Source organism: Sitophilus oryzae, unplaced genomic scaffold, assembly GCF_002938485.1.
Source record: "Sitophilus oryzae breed Bouriz unplaced genomic scaffold, Soryzae_2.0 scaffold_866_pilon_pilon, whole genome shotgun sequence".
NCBI lineage: Eukaryota > Metazoa > Arthropoda > Insecta > Coleoptera > Curculionidae > Sitophilus > Sitophilus oryzae.
The window spans coordinates 172432-192251 of record NW_022147490.1 but is presented as its reverse complement, the minus strand read 5'-3'; the positions used below and the strand labels follow the sequence as shown (position 1 = coordinate 192251).

The 19820-nt window shown below is 31.9% G+C and overlaps 1 protein-coding gene across 1 annotated transcript in view; it reads left to right on the top strand.

Moving 5' to 3' along the window:
* LOC115890474 (potassium/sodium hyperpolarization-activated cyclic nucleotide-gated channel 2-like) overlaps positions 1-19820 on the top strand; it is a 224628-nt gene that overhangs the window by 127417 nt on the left and 77391 nt on the right. Inside the window, exon 2 of the mRNA XM_030910714.1 lies at positions 1293-1456. Within this exon, the coding sequence (XP_030766574.1) occupies positions 1293-1456 (164 nt within the window). The remainder of the gene's footprint in view (positions 1-1292; positions 1457-19820) is intronic.

Genomic DNA, 19820 nt, shown 5'->3' with positions numbered 1-19820 from the left:
CGGGAATGTCAAAAGTTGACATAATATGATATGTCATTCTATTCAGAATGTCATTTTTTATCGAATAAAGTAAAAAGATACCGAGGGTGCCATTTAAAAATCAAAAGTTGTAGTCATTTCCGGTAAAACAGGAAGTGAACAAAAACAATTGAATACACCAATCAATCCTAATTTATGTCATATACTAACATACCAAATCTCGTTTTTTTATCTGAAAAAATAAAAAAGTTATAGGGGTGAGCCACTTTTAAGACGCACCCGGTATACACTCACCGGCTCGAAAAACAGGCACCTTAAAATTTTCATGTATTTTAAAGTTATATTGTGTTCTAGTTAACCGACTTTAATGATCTTTTAAGCAATTTGTAGATTGTTTGACTTTCTAGTGTCTCTTTCTAAATCAAAAATGAAAGTTACCATCTGTCAATTATACGAGGGAAAACAAAATATTGATATTTGAAAGTTTGAGACACCCTGTGGGGTACGTTAACAAAGCAATGAATTTAAATATTAATTTATCATCTCGGTGTATCTTTTCTCAACAGTTTGTTTAATAGCTTTATTATTTTTTCGCTTTTGAAGAAGACACTAACATGTTTTCGTATTTTTTACATTAAAACCATGCCTTTGCTGTTGGTCCTAGTCAACAGACATATAATAGCGGTTATTATTTTTGTAATGCCACTATACTAACCTTAGATACTAACCACCTAACCTAACACTATTTTATAAGTGTGAGAACACAAAATCAATGCTGAAATTGCGTTAAAATCGTTACTGTCTTTTTGAAAAGGGAATATCTCCAAAAAAATAAAGCTTTTTAAGATGAATCAAAAAACAAACTGTCGAAAAATTGCTTACCTAGACTATAAAATGATTTTCAAATTTCTTGCTTTGTTAAGATATTCCACAGGGTGTTCCAAACTTTCACCAATATATCAACATTTTGTTTTCCCTCGTATAATTGATAGAAGAAACTTTCATTTTTAATTTAGAAAAAGGTAATAAAAGGTAAAATAATTTAGCTACAAATTGCATCAAAATCGGCCCACATACTGGAACAAAATATATTAAACTTTAAAATACATCAAAATTTTCCAGTTGCCCGTTTTTCGTACCGATGCCGGTGAGTGTAAATTTTTTAGAACTTGTGTTAACGAATTTTGTATTAATAAATAATTCATAAGCTTCAAATCACTTGTGAAGAAGTTGTTAATTAGTAGGTTTAACCACTAGACACCTTAAAGTTATTTATTTAGAAGACCATCCTAAATATATAATTTTTATTTCAGATTTTACTGGGACTTGTGCATGCTGCTATTGCTGGTGGCCAACTTGATCATCCTACCAGTGGCCATCAGTTTTTTCAACGACGATCTCAGTACGCGCTGGATCGCCTTCAATTGTCTGTCGGACACTATTTTTCTTATCGATATCGTTGTCAATTTTCGAACAGGTGAGTCTAAAATGCCTTCAGATTTTTTTTATACTTTTTATATACAGGGTGGTCAGAACTGTATCCCGGAAACTTTCCCAGCATATTCTGCAGACAAAAATAAGTAAATATGTTCTATACATGTATGTCCTAAAATGCTTAGTTTCGAAGATACAGGATGTAGGTATACAATAGCTTATGATGCTAACATGGTTAGCGAAACGCGCGTCCAGTGTAAAAGTAAAAGTGTTTTGGTGTATTGTTGTGATTTAGTGTAATTTCATAATTTTTTCTTCAAAAAAAATGACGACAAAACAGTTTCTGTTGAACTTTTGGTACAAAAACATTTAAAATTTATGATTTCATTCATCTTATGATTCATATACGATTTTTTTACTTAATTTTATCTGCAGAATATGCTGCCGAAGTTTCCGGAATACAGTTTGGACCACCCTGTATATTAAGTAGTTTGCACGAAATTTATACTAAGGGCTGGCAAAGGTCAGTCTTGGGTCGAAATTTCCGCATGTAAGAACAGTACAATGCGTGTATAATGTACTGAACAAAGAGGGAACGGTAAACACGTTGCCAAACGTATGAAATGAATCGAGAAACTGTGCACATTGCTAAGAGACGTGGAAGGGGATATAGCAGATTTGTCGCAGTTGACCGGTCGACCCAATCCACAGACCCAATCAGTACTTAAAGTTCTAAAGTCTGATAGGGAGAGGTGTACAGGGTGTCCCATTTTGGTTGAAATCATATGGTATCTCCGTTATTAGTGAAGATAGAAGAGTGCGGTTTGCACAAACCTGTGCCACTTTTTTGTCAAAATGTTAGATGCCGTAAACAAAATTTTCATAGCTCTCTTTCATGAGCTCAGGGTCTTTTTGAAAATTTTGCAATTTGGGACATCTCCTGTATCTCTGTTACTGTTAAATCTATCGAGAAGGTGAAAACTGTTTATTGTAAAACTTTTTACGTAGAATACAGCGACGTAGTCTGTTGTTCTACGAAAAGAATATTTTTAAAGATATGAACTAAAGTTATGTGTTCTTAAATGGAAGACCCTGTATATTTATGAAATAAATGATCGGACTTGCCATAAGCTTCTCAAAAATATATAACACTCTATATTATATTTATTTTCATTATTTAATGCAATATTTAAAAAAATATATTAAAAGATCATATTTATTAGTAGGCCATGATTGATAATAAAAGAAACTAAAGAATTATTAAAAGTAATATTGCTATCTGTCTCTTGTTTTATTTTGAGAGCCACTAATTAATTCTTTGTATATTAGGGAAACTTAAATCTCTACCGCTATTTGTAAATCTTGGAAGCTATCTTATTGGAACTTTTAAATATCCCTTTAGCTAATTTACGTGAAAAATAGTTTCAGCAAGATGGGGCTCCCCCTCACAACTTAACTTACAACGAAAATATTAGAATTTTGCTAAATTATTATTTCTCAAATCAATGAATTGGAACCAATATGATGACCTCCCTGATTCCCGGATTTGTCCGTTCTCGATTTCTGATTTTAGGGATTTTTGAAATATGAAATATATCGTGGCAACTAATACAATGTCGAACACCTGGAAAATGCTTTAACAATGTAAGCTTTTAGATATTTGCAAACCCATCCCCATTATAATAAATTCCGTTATAAAAAAGAGAAAAATATATTTAGAGGTTCAGTGGTAACAATTCAAAAGTAAAATATATCAATCCCAAATAAAATTTTAATATGTGTATGTCTATTTTAGTAAATACCATTTTGATTTTGTTATTTATCACGGCCTACTAATAAGAAAATGATATATTTTAAATATTGCAGTAAATATTGAAAATAAATATAAAGTGATAAATATATAATATATATATATATATATATATATATATATATATATATATATATATATATATATATATATATATATATATATATATATATATATATATATATATATATATTTGATATATTTGAAGCTCATAGCAAAGCGGATGATATGATTTATAAATATACAGGGTGTTCCATTTGAAAAAACCTAACTTTAGTTCATATTTTCAAAAATATTTTTTTCGTAGGAAAACAGACTACGCCACTGTATTCTACGTAAAAAGTTCTACAAGAATCAGTTTTTATTTTCTCGATATCATCTATAATAACGCAGATACGGGGGCTGTCACAAATTGCAAAATTTTCGAAAAGACCCTGTATCTCAGAAACGAAGAGAGCTATGAAAATTTTGTTAACAGCATCTTTCGTTTGACAAAAAAGTGGCACAGGTTTGTGCAAACCGCACCCTTCTATCTTCACAAATAACGGAGATACCGTATGATTTCAACCAAAATGGGACACCCTGTACATCATGCGTTCAGCTTCAGGATTTAATTACGTCTAGTGATACTTTATTTGTTTATTTATTAAAGGGTGGTTGTAATTTTCCCTATAGCTTGAAAATTTTTAAATGCAAGCTAGAAACACTTGCATTTTTGGTAAAAATAAGTGGAATTGAGTTGGTTTTCGACAGTGGTCGGGTTATTAGAACTCTGAATTCAAAAATCGATATCTCGAAATCTATTAGAAATAATTGATTGTAGTTTTTTCAAAAACTTTCTTAATATTTATGCTGTATTTTCTTCGTAGACAGTATGTGAAAATCTTTATCAATAAAAAAATTACACGACTGCTGAAAATTGCTATGCTCTAAAAGCATAGCAATTCAAACCAAACAACCCATCTATTTAGGGTTGTTTGGTTTGAATGGAAAAAAAATAACCTTATCGAATTTTTCTTTCCATTTCAGATGCTCAGAAACATTTCTAGTTATCTTTTCGATAAAAAGTCTTTTAAAAATAAGCGGTTTGCGATCGTGATTTTACTTCACTTGATAGGGAAGGCGTACCGGCAACGCCGCAACAGCACTCTTTCGCATTTCTCTCACTCCGACTTAATAAGATACCTATGCGATTTACTTCCACACATGTAAATACGGACCCAAGAGTAACAGTTGCCAGCACGGTATACATGCATGTCTAGTAATAAAAATGATAATTTTGAAGTTACAAAAAATAAATATGTATACTTTGAAAAAAAGTTATATCCTTACTACAGGAACATTTATAATTTCCAGGAACGCCCGTTATTTGACATAATTTATACACTTATACAAATTATACACTTTAATTTGACAAGAGCTTTACAAGTGTCAAAAATCTCAAGTCGAGTACATACGCATCTGCGTTCGTGCGTCGTTCATCGTTCCGTCACTCCAACTATATTGAAATATGATCTGTCAAAGTTAAAGCTCTCTTGATCATACAACCCTTTGATCCTAGAAAATACATTTTTCTAAGAACAATCTATAATTGAGACGTAAACACACATCAATAAATTACACAAGTATACACGGTTTTGGACCTGAGCAACTAAAAGCAATTTCTAAGATATCATCATATCTTCGTCCCAAAATCCTTGGTACCGCCTTTCGATTTTCGCTATATCTTGGTGTAGCCGCTCTTCTTGCTGGTCGCTCGTGTCGCCCAAGTTTTGTGGAAAAAAATCAAGATGTGAATGCAGAAAATATCTCTTGAGAGACATTCGAGCTCCAATCTTGTGGTAGTTTTGCAACAAATTGTTGATCACTTGCTTGTAATACGGTGATTTATGATTACCGAGAAAGTTGTGAACAACACCTTGAAACGATGCCCATGCTGCTGCCTCATCAAGCGTTAAACATTTTGTAAACCTTGCGTCAGCCATTAGTTTTCGAATATCATGTCCGAAAAATATTCCTTCTTTGATTTTTGCGTATGACAGTTTTGGAAACAACAATCTAGACAAACGGATTGAAGATCTGTGTTCAGGGCATCAAATAACGCTAAGAATCGTTCTCATCTGCTCGGGTCCAAAAGTTGACCCGAATTTGTAAACTTGTGTTATTATTAGCAATGTTCCAAGTGGTAACAAAGACATAATGAGTCATTACAATTATCTATTTTGTTTTCCATTGACAACAGTTGGTAAAAATAAAAAAAATACGCCAAAAAGCAGTAGCAATATATTTTTTTTACGTTAGGTAGGCACAAACAATGCGTGACTAAAGTGATAAATTTATTTTGAAGCTTTTCGGAGAAAAATGATAGACATTACTAGTAGTATTTATGAAATTTTTTGAGGAGGTAATGAAATTTCAGACAATATTAAAAAACCTTAGCTAATAACAATTTGGGGTAATGCATCAAAAATGCTTTTAATCTTGGTAGAAAAAAATATTAGAAATATTGACAACATAATAATATATTTATGATATTTATTTTTAAGGGTTTCTCAAAATTTAAATTTTGTCTTCAATTCCCTTTACAAAATAATGGATAATGTAATTTTCTTATGCGTATATTAACAAATCTAACACACCCATTTAATATTTTTTTTTATCTCTGTATACCTCTACACAAATCTAATCCAATAGGTCATGCATTGGGATATCTATATACCTAAAATACATTTAGATATAAATGTTTTGACAGCGATTCATATTTGCATCTACGTTTAACCAACTGTTCTGATAAAGCATTGTGCAAAAATAATTAAAACGCTTGTTATAGCCACACTTGGCTAATGTAAAGATTCGCATGAATTAAACAAATATTTTTTTCGATGTGATAATAATATATTTAAGTACTCTATTTACTGCTAATCAAAAAGGCACATACAGGTAGAGGATACAAAATAGGGGATTCAATCCCGGACAATTTTATGTTGTCGGGATCCCGGGATTCTTAACCCCGAATCTCGGGATCCCGGGATTCAATCCCGGGATTTCAGTAATAATGTTACCAATGTTACTTTCAAAGAACATTTTATTAAAATTAACGTTAATTAGTTAAAACAAAAACAAAGTCTTTGGAACACAAAAATAAGTAAATATTCTTCTTAAACAACATTAAACAAAAATTAAAAATCTCAAACAAAACAAAAAAGAAACTGGACTGATAATATTATTCCATATTTTTAAAAAAATTGCGCAAAAATATAATATTGTCTATTGTGTCATCTCCCATAGCAGAACGAAATTTTGTAACTATCGAGCCTGCTGACGAAAAGCACCTTTCCGATTCTACACTTGTACTAAAAAAATCAAAAGCTAGTTGTAAGTTTGTTCCACGTTGTCCACTCTTCTGGAACGTATCCATTTCATTTTTAATTTGGGCTATTCAGTTTTTGTTACTGGTGGCACTGTCATTCGATTTGACATTTTTTTGGTTAATGCTTCATCTAACCTCTCCGAAAATGAAACGTCATCATTTAATTCCTGGTACCTGTTCTGAATAGTAGCAATTGGCAAATCTTCATCCGATTCCGAACTATCTAATATGATTTTACTTGTTATATCTGGTCGTTTTAAGAGGTTTGCTACTTCTTGTTTCAAAAGTTTTTTATTATTCCGGGAATCACCGACGTATCGCTTGTCGGCGGCGCTATAAAGGTGCGTATTCATTATCCGAACGAACGAATGAACGAGCGAGCGAACAAATGGAATTCGGTATATTTGGACGTTGGACCGAACGCATGCGGTCGTTCGTTTGTTCGTTCGCTCGGCCATCCGTTTCGAGTCGGTACACCAAAGGCGTTCGCAAACGAATGGGTTAAGGTGTTTTCGTTTGGTTCTAAAATCCGGTCCCGTCCATACTACTACCGGATAGTGAATACGCACCTTAAGGAATTCAACTAAAAGAGAGTTTTCGCATATACAACCTTAAAAATAGCGTTTTACTATATTATATAAAATCCCGGGATCTGTTATTATTTTCCCGGGATCCCGGGATTGAAAAAATCCGATAAAAAACGTCGGGATCCCGGAATCCCGGGATCCCGAAATCCCGGGATTGAATCCCCTAATACAGAACCAGAACAAGGATACGCCTATCAATACCAGTATATATCAGTGGAAGCAAGCGGAGATAGTCAAGATGAAATTAATATTACAGGGTGAGTTTCCTACGATGTCCTGTATGGGTATCTCGGAAACTAGGGAGATAGGGAGTCGGTTAAATGGGGAAAGAATTGCAGTTTCGTGGGGGCATAAATATGCACCTTTCAGATTTTTGAAAAAGTTCAGGGCTTACTAGATATTTCGGAAAAATAAAATTTTGGCTATTTTAAAAATTGTCCCCAATGCCAATATAATCTATTTTAGACAAAAAGTTTTCAGATAAAAGTTGTAGATAATCACATCCCTAACGAGTTTATGTTCTCCGATTTTTTCAAAAGCCTGTAATTTTTGTCATATGACACAAACATAATATGTTTCTTTTAAATGGAAACCATAGTTGGCCATGACTTCATAAAAAGCGCCATTTTTTAAGCTTTTCGGTGATATAAGCTATAATATGTTTTTTTTTCAAAAAAATACTGAGTTATAGCCAATTCTTATCTTTCTTGGCTAATTTCACTTAGATAGCCATGGAAACAAGTTCAATCGTCGTTGCTCTCAGAAATGTGAAACTGTCACATTCAAACTTTGTACATTAAAATAAACAAAAATTGTAAATATGAATTTTTCAAATGAAGAAAAGCGTGTAGGATTATTGGTTCAACTTTTTTTGGCCATACAGTTTCGAGGATACGTTGACCAGTGAACGTTACTTACGTTTTTTAGAGAATGGTTTTCAAAGACATGTTAGAAAAGTTAAATTTAGATACTCGTGCATTAATAGAGTGGTTCCAACATGACTTTCATTATGACACCCCCCCACAATCATAACTATTTCGACTTAGGAATAGAAAGAGGTGGACCAATTACATGTGCCTGCACGATCACTGACCTATCCAATTTAGATTTTTTTATGCGGTATGGTTAACAACAAGGTTTACAAAAGAACTTATGAATTAAGAGAGGCACTCGAAGAGGCGGTGGAGCAGAAGTTTAATTAAGTCAACCGGTCGTTCTGTGAGAATAAATAGAAATTCAGTTTTAAAAAGATGAATTTGACAAAACAATAGCGGATTTTTTGAACATTTTCTAAAATAACTTAAAGTGTATGTAGAGATGTTATTTTTTTAAGTTTGGTTTGTACATTAGTGTTTTAGTTTGTGTAATGTAAATTGTAAAGAGCCGTTTAATAATATATTTTGTCTTTTTATAAGTTATAAATCATAACAAAATAAGAACACCATGCCAACTAAGTGAAATTAATTAAGAAAGAAAAGAATTGGCTATACTTAGTAATTTTTTGGAAAAAAACATATTATAGCTTATATCACCGAAAAGCTTAAAAAATGGCGCTTTTTATGAAGTCATGGCCAACTATGGTTTCCATTTGAAAAAACATATGTTTGTGTCATATGTCAAAAATGACAGGTTTTAGAAAAAATCGGAGAACACAAACTCATTAGGGATGTGATTATCTACAACTTTTATCTGAAAACTTTTGTCTAAAATGGATTATAATGGAATTAAGGACAAAATTTTTAAAATAGCCAAAATTTGATTTTTTTCGAAATATCTAGTAAGTCATGAACTTTTTCGAAAATCTGAAAAGCGCATAACTCCACAAAACTGCTCCACAGAAATGACTCCACAAAACTGCAATTCTTTCTCCATTTAACCAACCAATCCAGTAGTTTCCGAGATACCCATAGAACATCGTAGGAAACTCACCCTGTTTAATACAAAAAAAAACGAATGTATACTATTCTATAAATAATGACTTATTTGTGACTGTGTGTTACCTTAAAGGGGTAATAGTCCAGTAAATGAAAGTTGAAACCAGAGCTTAATTCGTCCACCGGGACTTTTCATTCGGATTGTGTACCTTTTGGGGAGTAGTTTTAGGGGAAAAAGTTGTAACACCGAGCTTTGGCCGAAAAAATAACTTCCAATGGCCGAAAATTTATTTTTTTTTGCAAATATCTGCCAAAATGTGCAATTTAAACTGAAGCTAAAGCTAATTACCTACAAAAATGGTCCTTCCATTTTTGACGTAGAATTAGTAGTTTTCGAGATATTCCGTCTCGAAGACCTCTGATTTTTTTCTCCAAGTCTTAACGGCTGCGGAGATAGATTTTATAAGCGTATCATTAAGGAAACTCTATGCAAAATGTCATTCTCCTAGAACAGATTTTTTTATGTGACAAAAAACATTTTTTAGAAGTCAGTTTTAAAATTTTTTTTAAAAATTTTTTAACGTTTTTTACAAGAGACAAAAATTTGGTAAATACTAGAATAAAAAAAAATCGGTTGTCGGCGGAGTTGAAAAATATTTATACTAAAATTTATGTAAGGATGGGGTAGTCTTAGCTTTCATTTTTCCCATATTTTTTCTCGATGTTTGTAAGAGCACTTAGCAAAACATAGACACACAAAATCTCATTCAAATCTGTAAAATCGCTTATTTCTGGGGCTTACCCAACCGGGTCTCACAATGCAAATTCACCTCAAATATCCATTTAGTTGGTCATTGGCAAGCACTCTCTCATTGTACATGAAAATAACAAAACAAGCATTTACTGATCTGGATAAAATTGATAGTTAAATAGTAAGACTCACCCGGAGGTACTCCGCCCCCAGCCACTGATATATTCTTTTCAATATATCCCATTCCATATTTTCCATCTAATTCAAATATCATTCGGTTATATATTGGTTAATCATCTTCAACAACTAGCTAGTGTCACCTGAAATAGTACAGGGGCTTCTCCCGGACGCAATTCTGCCGCTAAACAGATTCACATCCCAATCGAATAAGCTAATTGGGATACATCACTAGTCTCTCTACCCTAACGCCGTATCGTGTCAATCGAGAAGAAAAGGGAGACCTCAAACTCTCAAGACCAAAGACGTCACAAGAGGTTTTCTTCTGGTCAAACGACCCGTTGCCTTACAGTACTTGCAACGTTTATAGTCAAAAGACTCTGAACCCCCAAATATCAGCTCTACGACAAAACACAACACCACAACCGGGTGGCCAGTCTACTACTGACTTGCCGCAGGCAAGCTAAGCCTCCTCTTACATCACAATTTTACCTGATCACAAATATTTACATCGCTTGCCAATGAATCATACTATTTTCTCTAATCGACTTTAAAATAGAGTGTTTCAGCATTACTAGATAAATAAATAGAGAGTTTCCGAAGGAATGCATATTGTTTAGTAGAATAGTGAATAAATAAAAGCATTATTATGACGAACTTATTTTCCAAGTTTTACAAATCGAAATAAGTCTAAAAAGAAATAATAATAAAAGATTTTTTTTTTTGCTTAACTTGTTGATAATATGGCAACATAGGTAGTAGATTAAATTTACAAGAAAGAAAATCCAGAAAAGTTCCTGTGGTTCTCAAAATTTTAGCAAAAAATCATTTTTTTGGACAATTTTCAAAGTAAAATAACTCGGTTATTTTGGATTTATTTCAAAAACGGTAAAGAGAAAATATTATGTTTCTTTTATCGAGATCTACCATCCCTGAAAATATTTGCACTTATTTAAGACTCGCTTTGTATACACCTATAAATACGGTTACGGATATCTATAATTTCGTAAACTCTCAAATAAATTTGAAACATGGATTAAAGCTAAACGGGAAAGAATTAATATATTGTCAAAATCCATTGTTCTTTACGTTTATAAATTGAAAAAGTTTCACCCTCTCCCAATCTCATCGATAAAGAAAACTTCGGTCGGCTCCCATCACGAAGTTTTCCTAAAATATGATAGCTCTCAGCCCAACTCTAGTAAATAATATACAGAAGCAGCCTAATTTTGATCCTGTAATTAATAACTATTTAAAAGTAGCGACGTTCCTAGAGCTTTACAAAATTTTCCATCTATACTTCAAAATTTAGATAGTCTACCAATGAAACTATTTTGTACTAAGTAACACTTTTTTAGTAGTTAATTGAGCTTAATTATTATTTAGCATTGTTCGAACAATTACCTGATAGCCACCTAATGATTTTTGGGGGATATCTAATAAAGAATAGCAAAAATAAAAGTCCTACATTTGATAAGAGATACGATGGAGGTCAAATTATGGTAAATGTTTGAATTTCGAATTTTGTGTTCAATATCGTGATTATTCACTAACAAGAACCGTAATGCCCATCACTAATCTGAGGGCTTATTCAACCATTTTCAATTATAGTGTAGCCGCACTCACATAATTAGATACTCAGAAAAAAAATTGTGGGTGTTTGGGAAGGCTCGAAAGGAAACAATGTTTTTGCAACGTTTCGCGACTGTATTGTCAGGCTTCTTCAGGCACCAAAACATATATTAATCCATATGCCATATTTTGATGCCTGAAGAAGCGACAATAAAGTCACAAAAAGTCGCAAAAACATTTTCCTTTTTTTTTCCTTTCGAGCCTTCCCAAACACCCACAATTTTTTTGCGTACTAACTACTGGGAACTAACAATTATCATAATAATTAGATACTCTCTTTGTAGTTCGGCCCATTGTTGTCTATTGTTGGCTCTGTGGGCCCAAGTTATCCCTGCTAATTTCTTAATATTATGGTCCCATCTCAGGTTTGGTCAAAAAGGGGTTTTCAAAAGGATCTTTCCATTTTAAAAGGCATATGTGGAGTCGACAATACTTGGTCGAGTTTTGTAAACACTGTCTTTAAAATATCCCCATAAAAAAATCCAGACTAGATAAAATCAGGAGCATTTAAGTATTCTATTAGTTGGTGAATGCACCCTGCATTTACCAACTAATAGAATCATATCAATTCTCTCTGATGTAGGATAAGTTTGCATTTTCGGCAAATTTCTCAGAAATTTTTTTGTTTTAACTGACACAAAATGATAACTAGTTACTGAAATTGGACTAGTTAGGCAGCTATGTTAAAGTAACGTCAGACCTATCACAGCTACCTAGATTTTATCAAATAATTTATAAGATCTACTCAGATCAAATCAAGTAAATCTAGGAAAATCTTCGTTTTGAGGGGTATAGTATAATAATATATAATAGTCTATACATAATAGTATAATAATAATAATAGTATTTTGAAGAGACATGAACTCTCCATTGAATATCGGAATAATATACTGGGTGTTCCATTTAAAATAAACGAGTAACATGCTTTTAAAGGTGATCATTGTTCAATATTAATTTTAGTCTCACCCTGTATAACTTTTTGGATCAAGTTTTAATTTGATTTAAAGTACAGTAGTTAATTTAACTATACAGGGTTGTTCACCACATACGACTCGGAGTATTGTAGCTAAACGATTAGATTTTTACAAATTGTAAGTTTTGGGTTCGTTGAAGGACTATTAGAGCTACAATTTAAAAATATTTTTACAAGATACAGAGTGTTCCAAATAAATAAAAAATATCAAAGTTGTATTTTTTTAAATGGAACACCCTGTATATTATTACATTTTTAGTTTCTACGATTAAAATAAAGGTAAATTTGATGAAGGTTTATTACACTTAAACCTTACCGTTTTTGAAATATTTTCAATTTGGTGAAATTAAAGTCAAAATTTTAAGGCTTCATTTCTCCAAGGGTATCAAAGTTTTTAATACTAAATATTTAATGAAGTTTATTTATTGATAAGTTATTGTGTTGCAATAATAAAAATTATACTACCTTATACAGAGAGTCTAAAATTTCATTTTACATAATTACTAGCTTTAAACGGCAATAACTTGTTAAATTTAAATGGAACACCCTGTATATTTTATGAGAATCAGATGCACAATTTAATTGTCTATCAAATTGTATTATTCCATTTTTTACCTATAGTTTCAAGTTTCCGTAGAAAATACATTTTCATGTAATTTTAAATTCATTTATCAATATACCCATGGAATACTGACATTTTATATTATTTTTAAAGATGTACCAAATTTTTAAAGAGTACAGATATTAATATTGTCGATATAGTTTGTTTATTACATTAAAAAATAAAAAAAAACTGTTTAAATATTTGTTATAGAGGACCAATTAATATGATTCCAGTATTCAAACTACATTAATTGACTGTTTGCGTTGATTAATAATAATTGCTCCAAAATCTAAAAACCTTAATTTTTTATGTGTATTAGACAGTGTGGTAAAAAGTAACACCTTAAAAATGATATTTAATTTTTTGACAAATGCTTATTTGTAACAACAGAGACATTCATTTTTGTAACTTATTATTATATTGATTTTTGATTCAAATCCACATTTATTTAGAATAATTTATTCACGAATATAATTAAGTATGTAATTAATTGGTATTTGGGCGGAAATAATGGTGGTTAATTAATTAATGATATACTTTTTATGAAGATTTAAATAGTTTACTTTTTGCATACAAATGGGCTAGTAATATTATCATTTTGCTAAAAACGATAATATTACTAGCCTGTACATTTTGTACATTTGTTGCTTTAAAAACAATCTAAAATGTCAATATTCCATGGGTATATTGATAAATGAGGTTTAAATTATAAGAAAATGCATTTTCTACGAAAACTTGAAGGGATAGGTAAAAGTGGCATTATACAATTTGGTAGACAATTAAATTATGCATCTGATTCTCCTAAAATATACAGGGCGTTCCATTTAAATTAAACAAGTTATTGCCGTTTAAAGCTAGTAATTATTTAAAATAAAATTTTACACACTCTGTATAAGGTAGTATAATTTTTATTATTGCAACACAATGACTGATCAATAAATAAACTTCAGTAAATATTTAGTATTGAAAACTTTGATACCCTTGGAGAAATGAAGCCTTAAAATTTTTACTGCAATTTCACAAAATTGAAAATATTTCAAAAACGGTAAGGTTTAAGTGTGACAAACCTTAATAAAATTTACCTTTATTTCAATCGTAGAATCTAAAAATAGAATAATATACAGGGTGTTCCATTTAAAAAAATACAACTATAGCATTTTTTACTTATTTGGAACACTCTGTATCTTGTAAAATTATTTCTAAATTGTAGCTCTAATAGTCCTTCAACGAACCCAAAACTTAAAATTTGTAAAAATCTAATCGTTTAGCTACAATACTCCGTGTCGTATGTGGTGAACAACCCTGTATATTAGGGTAAATTCCAATTTAGGTAGCTTTTATTGTAATTTAAAAATTGTTCTTTATTTTTAGAAAACGTTAAATATGTCAAAAACCTTACATTTTAGTCATATACTTCTCTTATAAAACTCACCTTTATTTTTCTCCCAGAATACGAAAATCAATTAATATATAGGGTGCTCGGTTACAAAAAACACAACTTTAATATGTAACTTTTTTTGGGGACACCCTGTAGAACTCTGTATATTTTTAAAAAGTGCTGTGAATTGACCTACATATGCTCACAGAATTTCATTTCAATACAAACTCTCGTTCTCCTAGGAGCCTCCGCGGCGTATGACAGGTGCCACCCTGTATTTAGGTATATTTATCAAATTTTAATTACAAAAAAATTAACAGCCAAATAATAAATTCACTCGTAAAGGTTGTTTATCTGTCAATTAAGTAAGGACACCTCTCTACTGAATTACAAAACTTTTTTGGTCATACGTTATAGTTATTTCACACCGTTATAAAACTTTATTGCCTGCTCTATTTGTTTCCCGGATTTTAGAGTCCGTTTGGGAGCTTAAAGCGCGCTTGTTACGATTAACGAATGGTCTTTTGGATTTACAGTTTTACATAAAATCACGTCATAAAAAATGAAATGGGTTTTGGGAATATGCGAACCATAAACCGCTCAGTAATGACCGGCAATGGTCTCACGAAGTATCAGGAGTTTATTTTGATGTACGATAATAAATACGTATAGAGTAGTGTAACAACCCAAAAATAATAATATAGAAACTGTCCTCATACCTGGATTTGCAGTTTAACATATTCAAAACTTGCCACATTTATATCGTTCAAAACTGAAGAGTTTTTTGTTAGTTTAACGGGTCCCCATCCGTAGGTACGAAGGTCCTTGTTTCGGGCTCGACGCTAAAGTTGAAGGTTTGGTGGCAATATCTTCAGGAATTATATATAGTAGAATCTTTATAAATGATTCTAGGCATTATTATATTTATTGTTTTTGTTTGCCCTTTTTGCGAGCTAAGATATTCGCCCATGCACAAGAGTTACCTATCACTCTTTTTACTTTCGTGAAATAGAAAAGGAAAATTATAAAACAAGTCACAGTTCTGTCTCTTCTTACAAAAATCAACACGAAATGGCATAATTGTCAAAAGTCAAATGTCATCAGCTTTTGACATTTCTAAATATCAGACTAATGCCGTCTCTAATAGAACAGCCACGGAGCGAGATTTATGACGTCACGCTAGTTAGATACTACGGATTGATAAATATGTTGTAGAATACATGAAAAACATAATTATTCCTCGTTTTTTTAGTTTGTATTTTAAAAACGATATAGTTTACATGAAATATACATAATATACAGTTAATAAATACAATATATTATATACCTATTTATAGTAATAAATACTTTGGCAAATAAACTATGAACCATACAAATGCAGCAAATGTTTTACAATATACAAATAATGAATAGGTACATAAGATAATGGGTAAAATGTAAAATATATTTTAAATTTTGGTTTGAAAATCGATTTAATTTAACAAAAAAACATTCAATATCTACTAATAGTGATGTATTATTATTTGCATTCACAAAATTTATATGTCTATTTTGTATATTTAAGTATCAATGTTCGAAAAATTATATTTGCAAATAATAAAATACATATAAAAAAAGGCGTCAGCGATGGCTATGAAATAAAGATCGCTGTCATTTTATATGTAAAATTATTCTCAAATTTTTGATTTTCTTGTGATTTAGGTTCGGGAAAAACGCTGATTAAGATTTCATTTGGTTTTTCATTATTTTTGTTGGTTTAAAATGAAAAAAAAATCATATGACACAGAACTGATTAAGGCTATAATGTTAGCCGAAACGTTTTTTTAAACCAAAAAAAAAATAATGAAAAACCAAATGAAAACTTAATCAGCGTTTTTATTTATTAACTGTATATATATTTTTTAAATTAACTAAGTTTATATTAACTGTGTATTATGCATATTTCATGTAAAGTATATCATTTTTAAAATACAAACCAAAAATACGAGGAATAATTATGTTTTCCATGTATTCTACAACATATTAATATGTAGTATGTAACTAGCGTGACGTCATAAATCTCGCTTCGAGGCTGTTCTATTAGAGACGGCATTGCGTCAGCCAGGCCGCAAGTTGCTAACCTAATAAAATTAACACTAGAAAAGCCCGCGGAAACTGTTAAATTCAAAGTTATTCGTTTCACAGACTATACAAGGTTTTACAATTTCTGAATCTACAAAAGAAATAATTTTCATTTAATGTTAATGTTAATTTAAATAAATAATTGAATTAGTATGAATAAAGCTTAATAATATCTATAAAATGGTATTGCTTTGAAGTTATAACACACTAGTTTGTTATAACTTCAAAAACTCAGGCGTGTGTTATTATTTATTTTATATGCATGTATACATGTGAGTAATGTCTGTATAAGTAGTGGCTATTGGATAAAATAATCCAAATCGGTCCACTATATGTGGAATATCTCTATTGAATAGCAATTTATTGACTCACCTATGATAATATTTACGTTATGCATAAATAATGCAGTTTGCATAAATGTCCTAGAGTTATGTAAACACTAACCTTATGTCTGCATATAAAATACATATTAGTGCATACCCAAACTAACCCTTTTTAACCATTTGTTTGCGTATTTTGTTAATAGTAGTTGACATCATGTTTAACAAGTAATAAATGCTATATAGTATACTATTTTAGATATGGTATTTTTAGTCGGTTTTGTGTGGTTAGTTGTTATAGGTATAAAAGTAGATACCTTATTTGGATATCAATAAACAAGGGTAGATAATGCACTCAGATGCAAAAAAACTCAACAGAACATTTTTTCGTCAAGTTTAAGGTGTTATATACAATATATATTTTTATTTTTAGCTCTATTTTTACAAAAACATTATAAATATTCTGACGACTGCGCTCTAGTTGCAAACACGATACAACAATTACAAGAAATGTTGAACACATATACCTGGGCATACGAGGCTTTGGGCCATAAGCTAAACATCGACAAAACTAAAATCATGTGCACTCCCCCGGAAGATCACAGCAATGCTATAAAAATCGGAGAAGAACTATTCGAATATGTGGCGGAATTCAATTACCTTGGCAGTTTGATTTCGGAAAAGGCCAATATTGACTCTGAAATTCAGCACAGGATTAGTAACGCCTCAAGAGCATTCTGGAAATTAAAAGACAGGGTTTTCTACAATCATGACTTGAGTACAAAAACAAAACTTGCAGTATACCGAGCAATTATAATCCCCACCATGTTATATGGGAGCGAAACCTGGGTGCCTTACCGCCGACACATGAACGCATTAAACAAGTTGCAACAGAGACAACTCAGACAACTCTTAAGAGTCCGGTGGTTCCATCATGTCTCAAACGTAACATCAAATAACATCACATATCGGGCTTTTCAGTCACAGAAAAGCTCATGAAAGAAAACGCCTTGCGTGACCATCTTCTTTATGTGTGTCGAATACTCGTCAGCGAGTAACGGCTGTAATTAATATTATTATTTACATACGAAGGTAGAGTGGAGGGAGATTTACTTGGAGTTCGAGATGCTTCCGCTTCGAAAGCCAGACGACCCGTGTGCGGACGCTTATTAAGTAAGTACATACATACAGCCGTTACTCGCTGATGAGTATTCGACACACATAAAGAAAATGGCCACGCAAGGCGTTTTCTTTCATGAGCTTTTCTGTAACTGACAAGCCCGATACGTGATGTTATCTGCTTTCAGTTGTCCACCCGGCCTCCTCTTACCGTCTACAAGCTCACCGTAAAGCAGAGATTTTGGTATGCGGTTTTCTTGCATTCTGCATAAGTGACCAGCCCATCTTAAGCGGGATTTTGTAACCAGGACTCCAATATTCTCGCAGTTAGCTTTTTCAAGGACCGATACGTTTTAGACATGATGGAACCACCGGATTCTTAAGAGTTGTCTAAGGTGCCTCTGTTGCAACTTGTTTAATGCGTTCATGTGTTGGCGGTACGGCACCCAGGTTTCACTCCCATATAACATGGTGGGGATTATAATTGCTCGGTACACTGCAAGTTTTGTTTTTGTACTCAAGTCATGATTGTAGAAAACCATGTCTTCTAATTTCCAGAATGCTCTTGAGGCGCTACTAATCCTCTGCTGAATTTCATAATCAATATTGGCCTTTTCCGAAATCAAACTGCCAAGGTAATTGAATTCAGCCACATATTCCAATAGTTATTCTCCAATTTTTATAGCATTGTTGTGATCTTCCGGGGGAGTGCACATGATTTTAGTTTTGTCGATGTTTAGCTTAAGGCCCAAAGCCTCGTATGCCCAGGTATATGTGTGCAACATTTCTTGTAATTGTTGTACCCTGTTTGCAACTAGAGCGCAGTCGTCAGCGTATTGAAGTTCTGTGATGAATTTTGTACGTGTTTTTGCCCTGAGTCTTTTTATGTTGAACAGACCGGATTAAGTAAGTAATCGCTCACTCACGGAAGTAATTGTTGTCAGGTATAATTGTTAATTTTGATGTTTAACTTGATATAATGTCATTTTAAAAGAACGTCAACAGTTTTTATAGACGTATCTGTTGAAAACAAATAAGGTGTTCTTGAATAGCTGTATTTAGATATTTTAAATAGTTGTTTTTCTTTGTTCTTTGTGTTTTTGCTTCCAACAATGGGACGAGATATATTTCCCGAAATGTAAAGCATTTGTTTGTCCGTTAAGCCAATTGGTGTATTAGCAAATCATTACTGACAAGCTAGTCTCCGTTAGATTAACGCAACAGTGTTTACAAAAAATAATTATTTTCTTTTGTAGAGTTTCTTACAGTGGCGAAATACCCATAGCACTTTTTTGAAGAGATGAATCCACAACAAAGGTTTAGACATTTTTTATGTAAGAGTTTAGATGTATAAACATTTAAGATGCCCAATAACTATGAAAAATACAGTTATTAAGATTCTAGCAGAACGATAAATAAATTTAATTTCAACTAAAAAGAGAATCAAAAAGCATTATGGACCGTAAAATATAAAAAATCGTCGACGCAGAGTGCCGTAAAAAATCCGAATCTCTATTAGATCAAAAAAAAAAGAGGGGAAACTCGATACTATCGACGGTATCGCATGTAAATTGAACACTCTATCACGTTTGCGTGCATTCACAAAAATAAAAAGAGAACGGATCACATTATGATACCAATCAATCCTCGAGGAATATCGATGTAAAGAAATATAAGGATTGTCAAAAGAA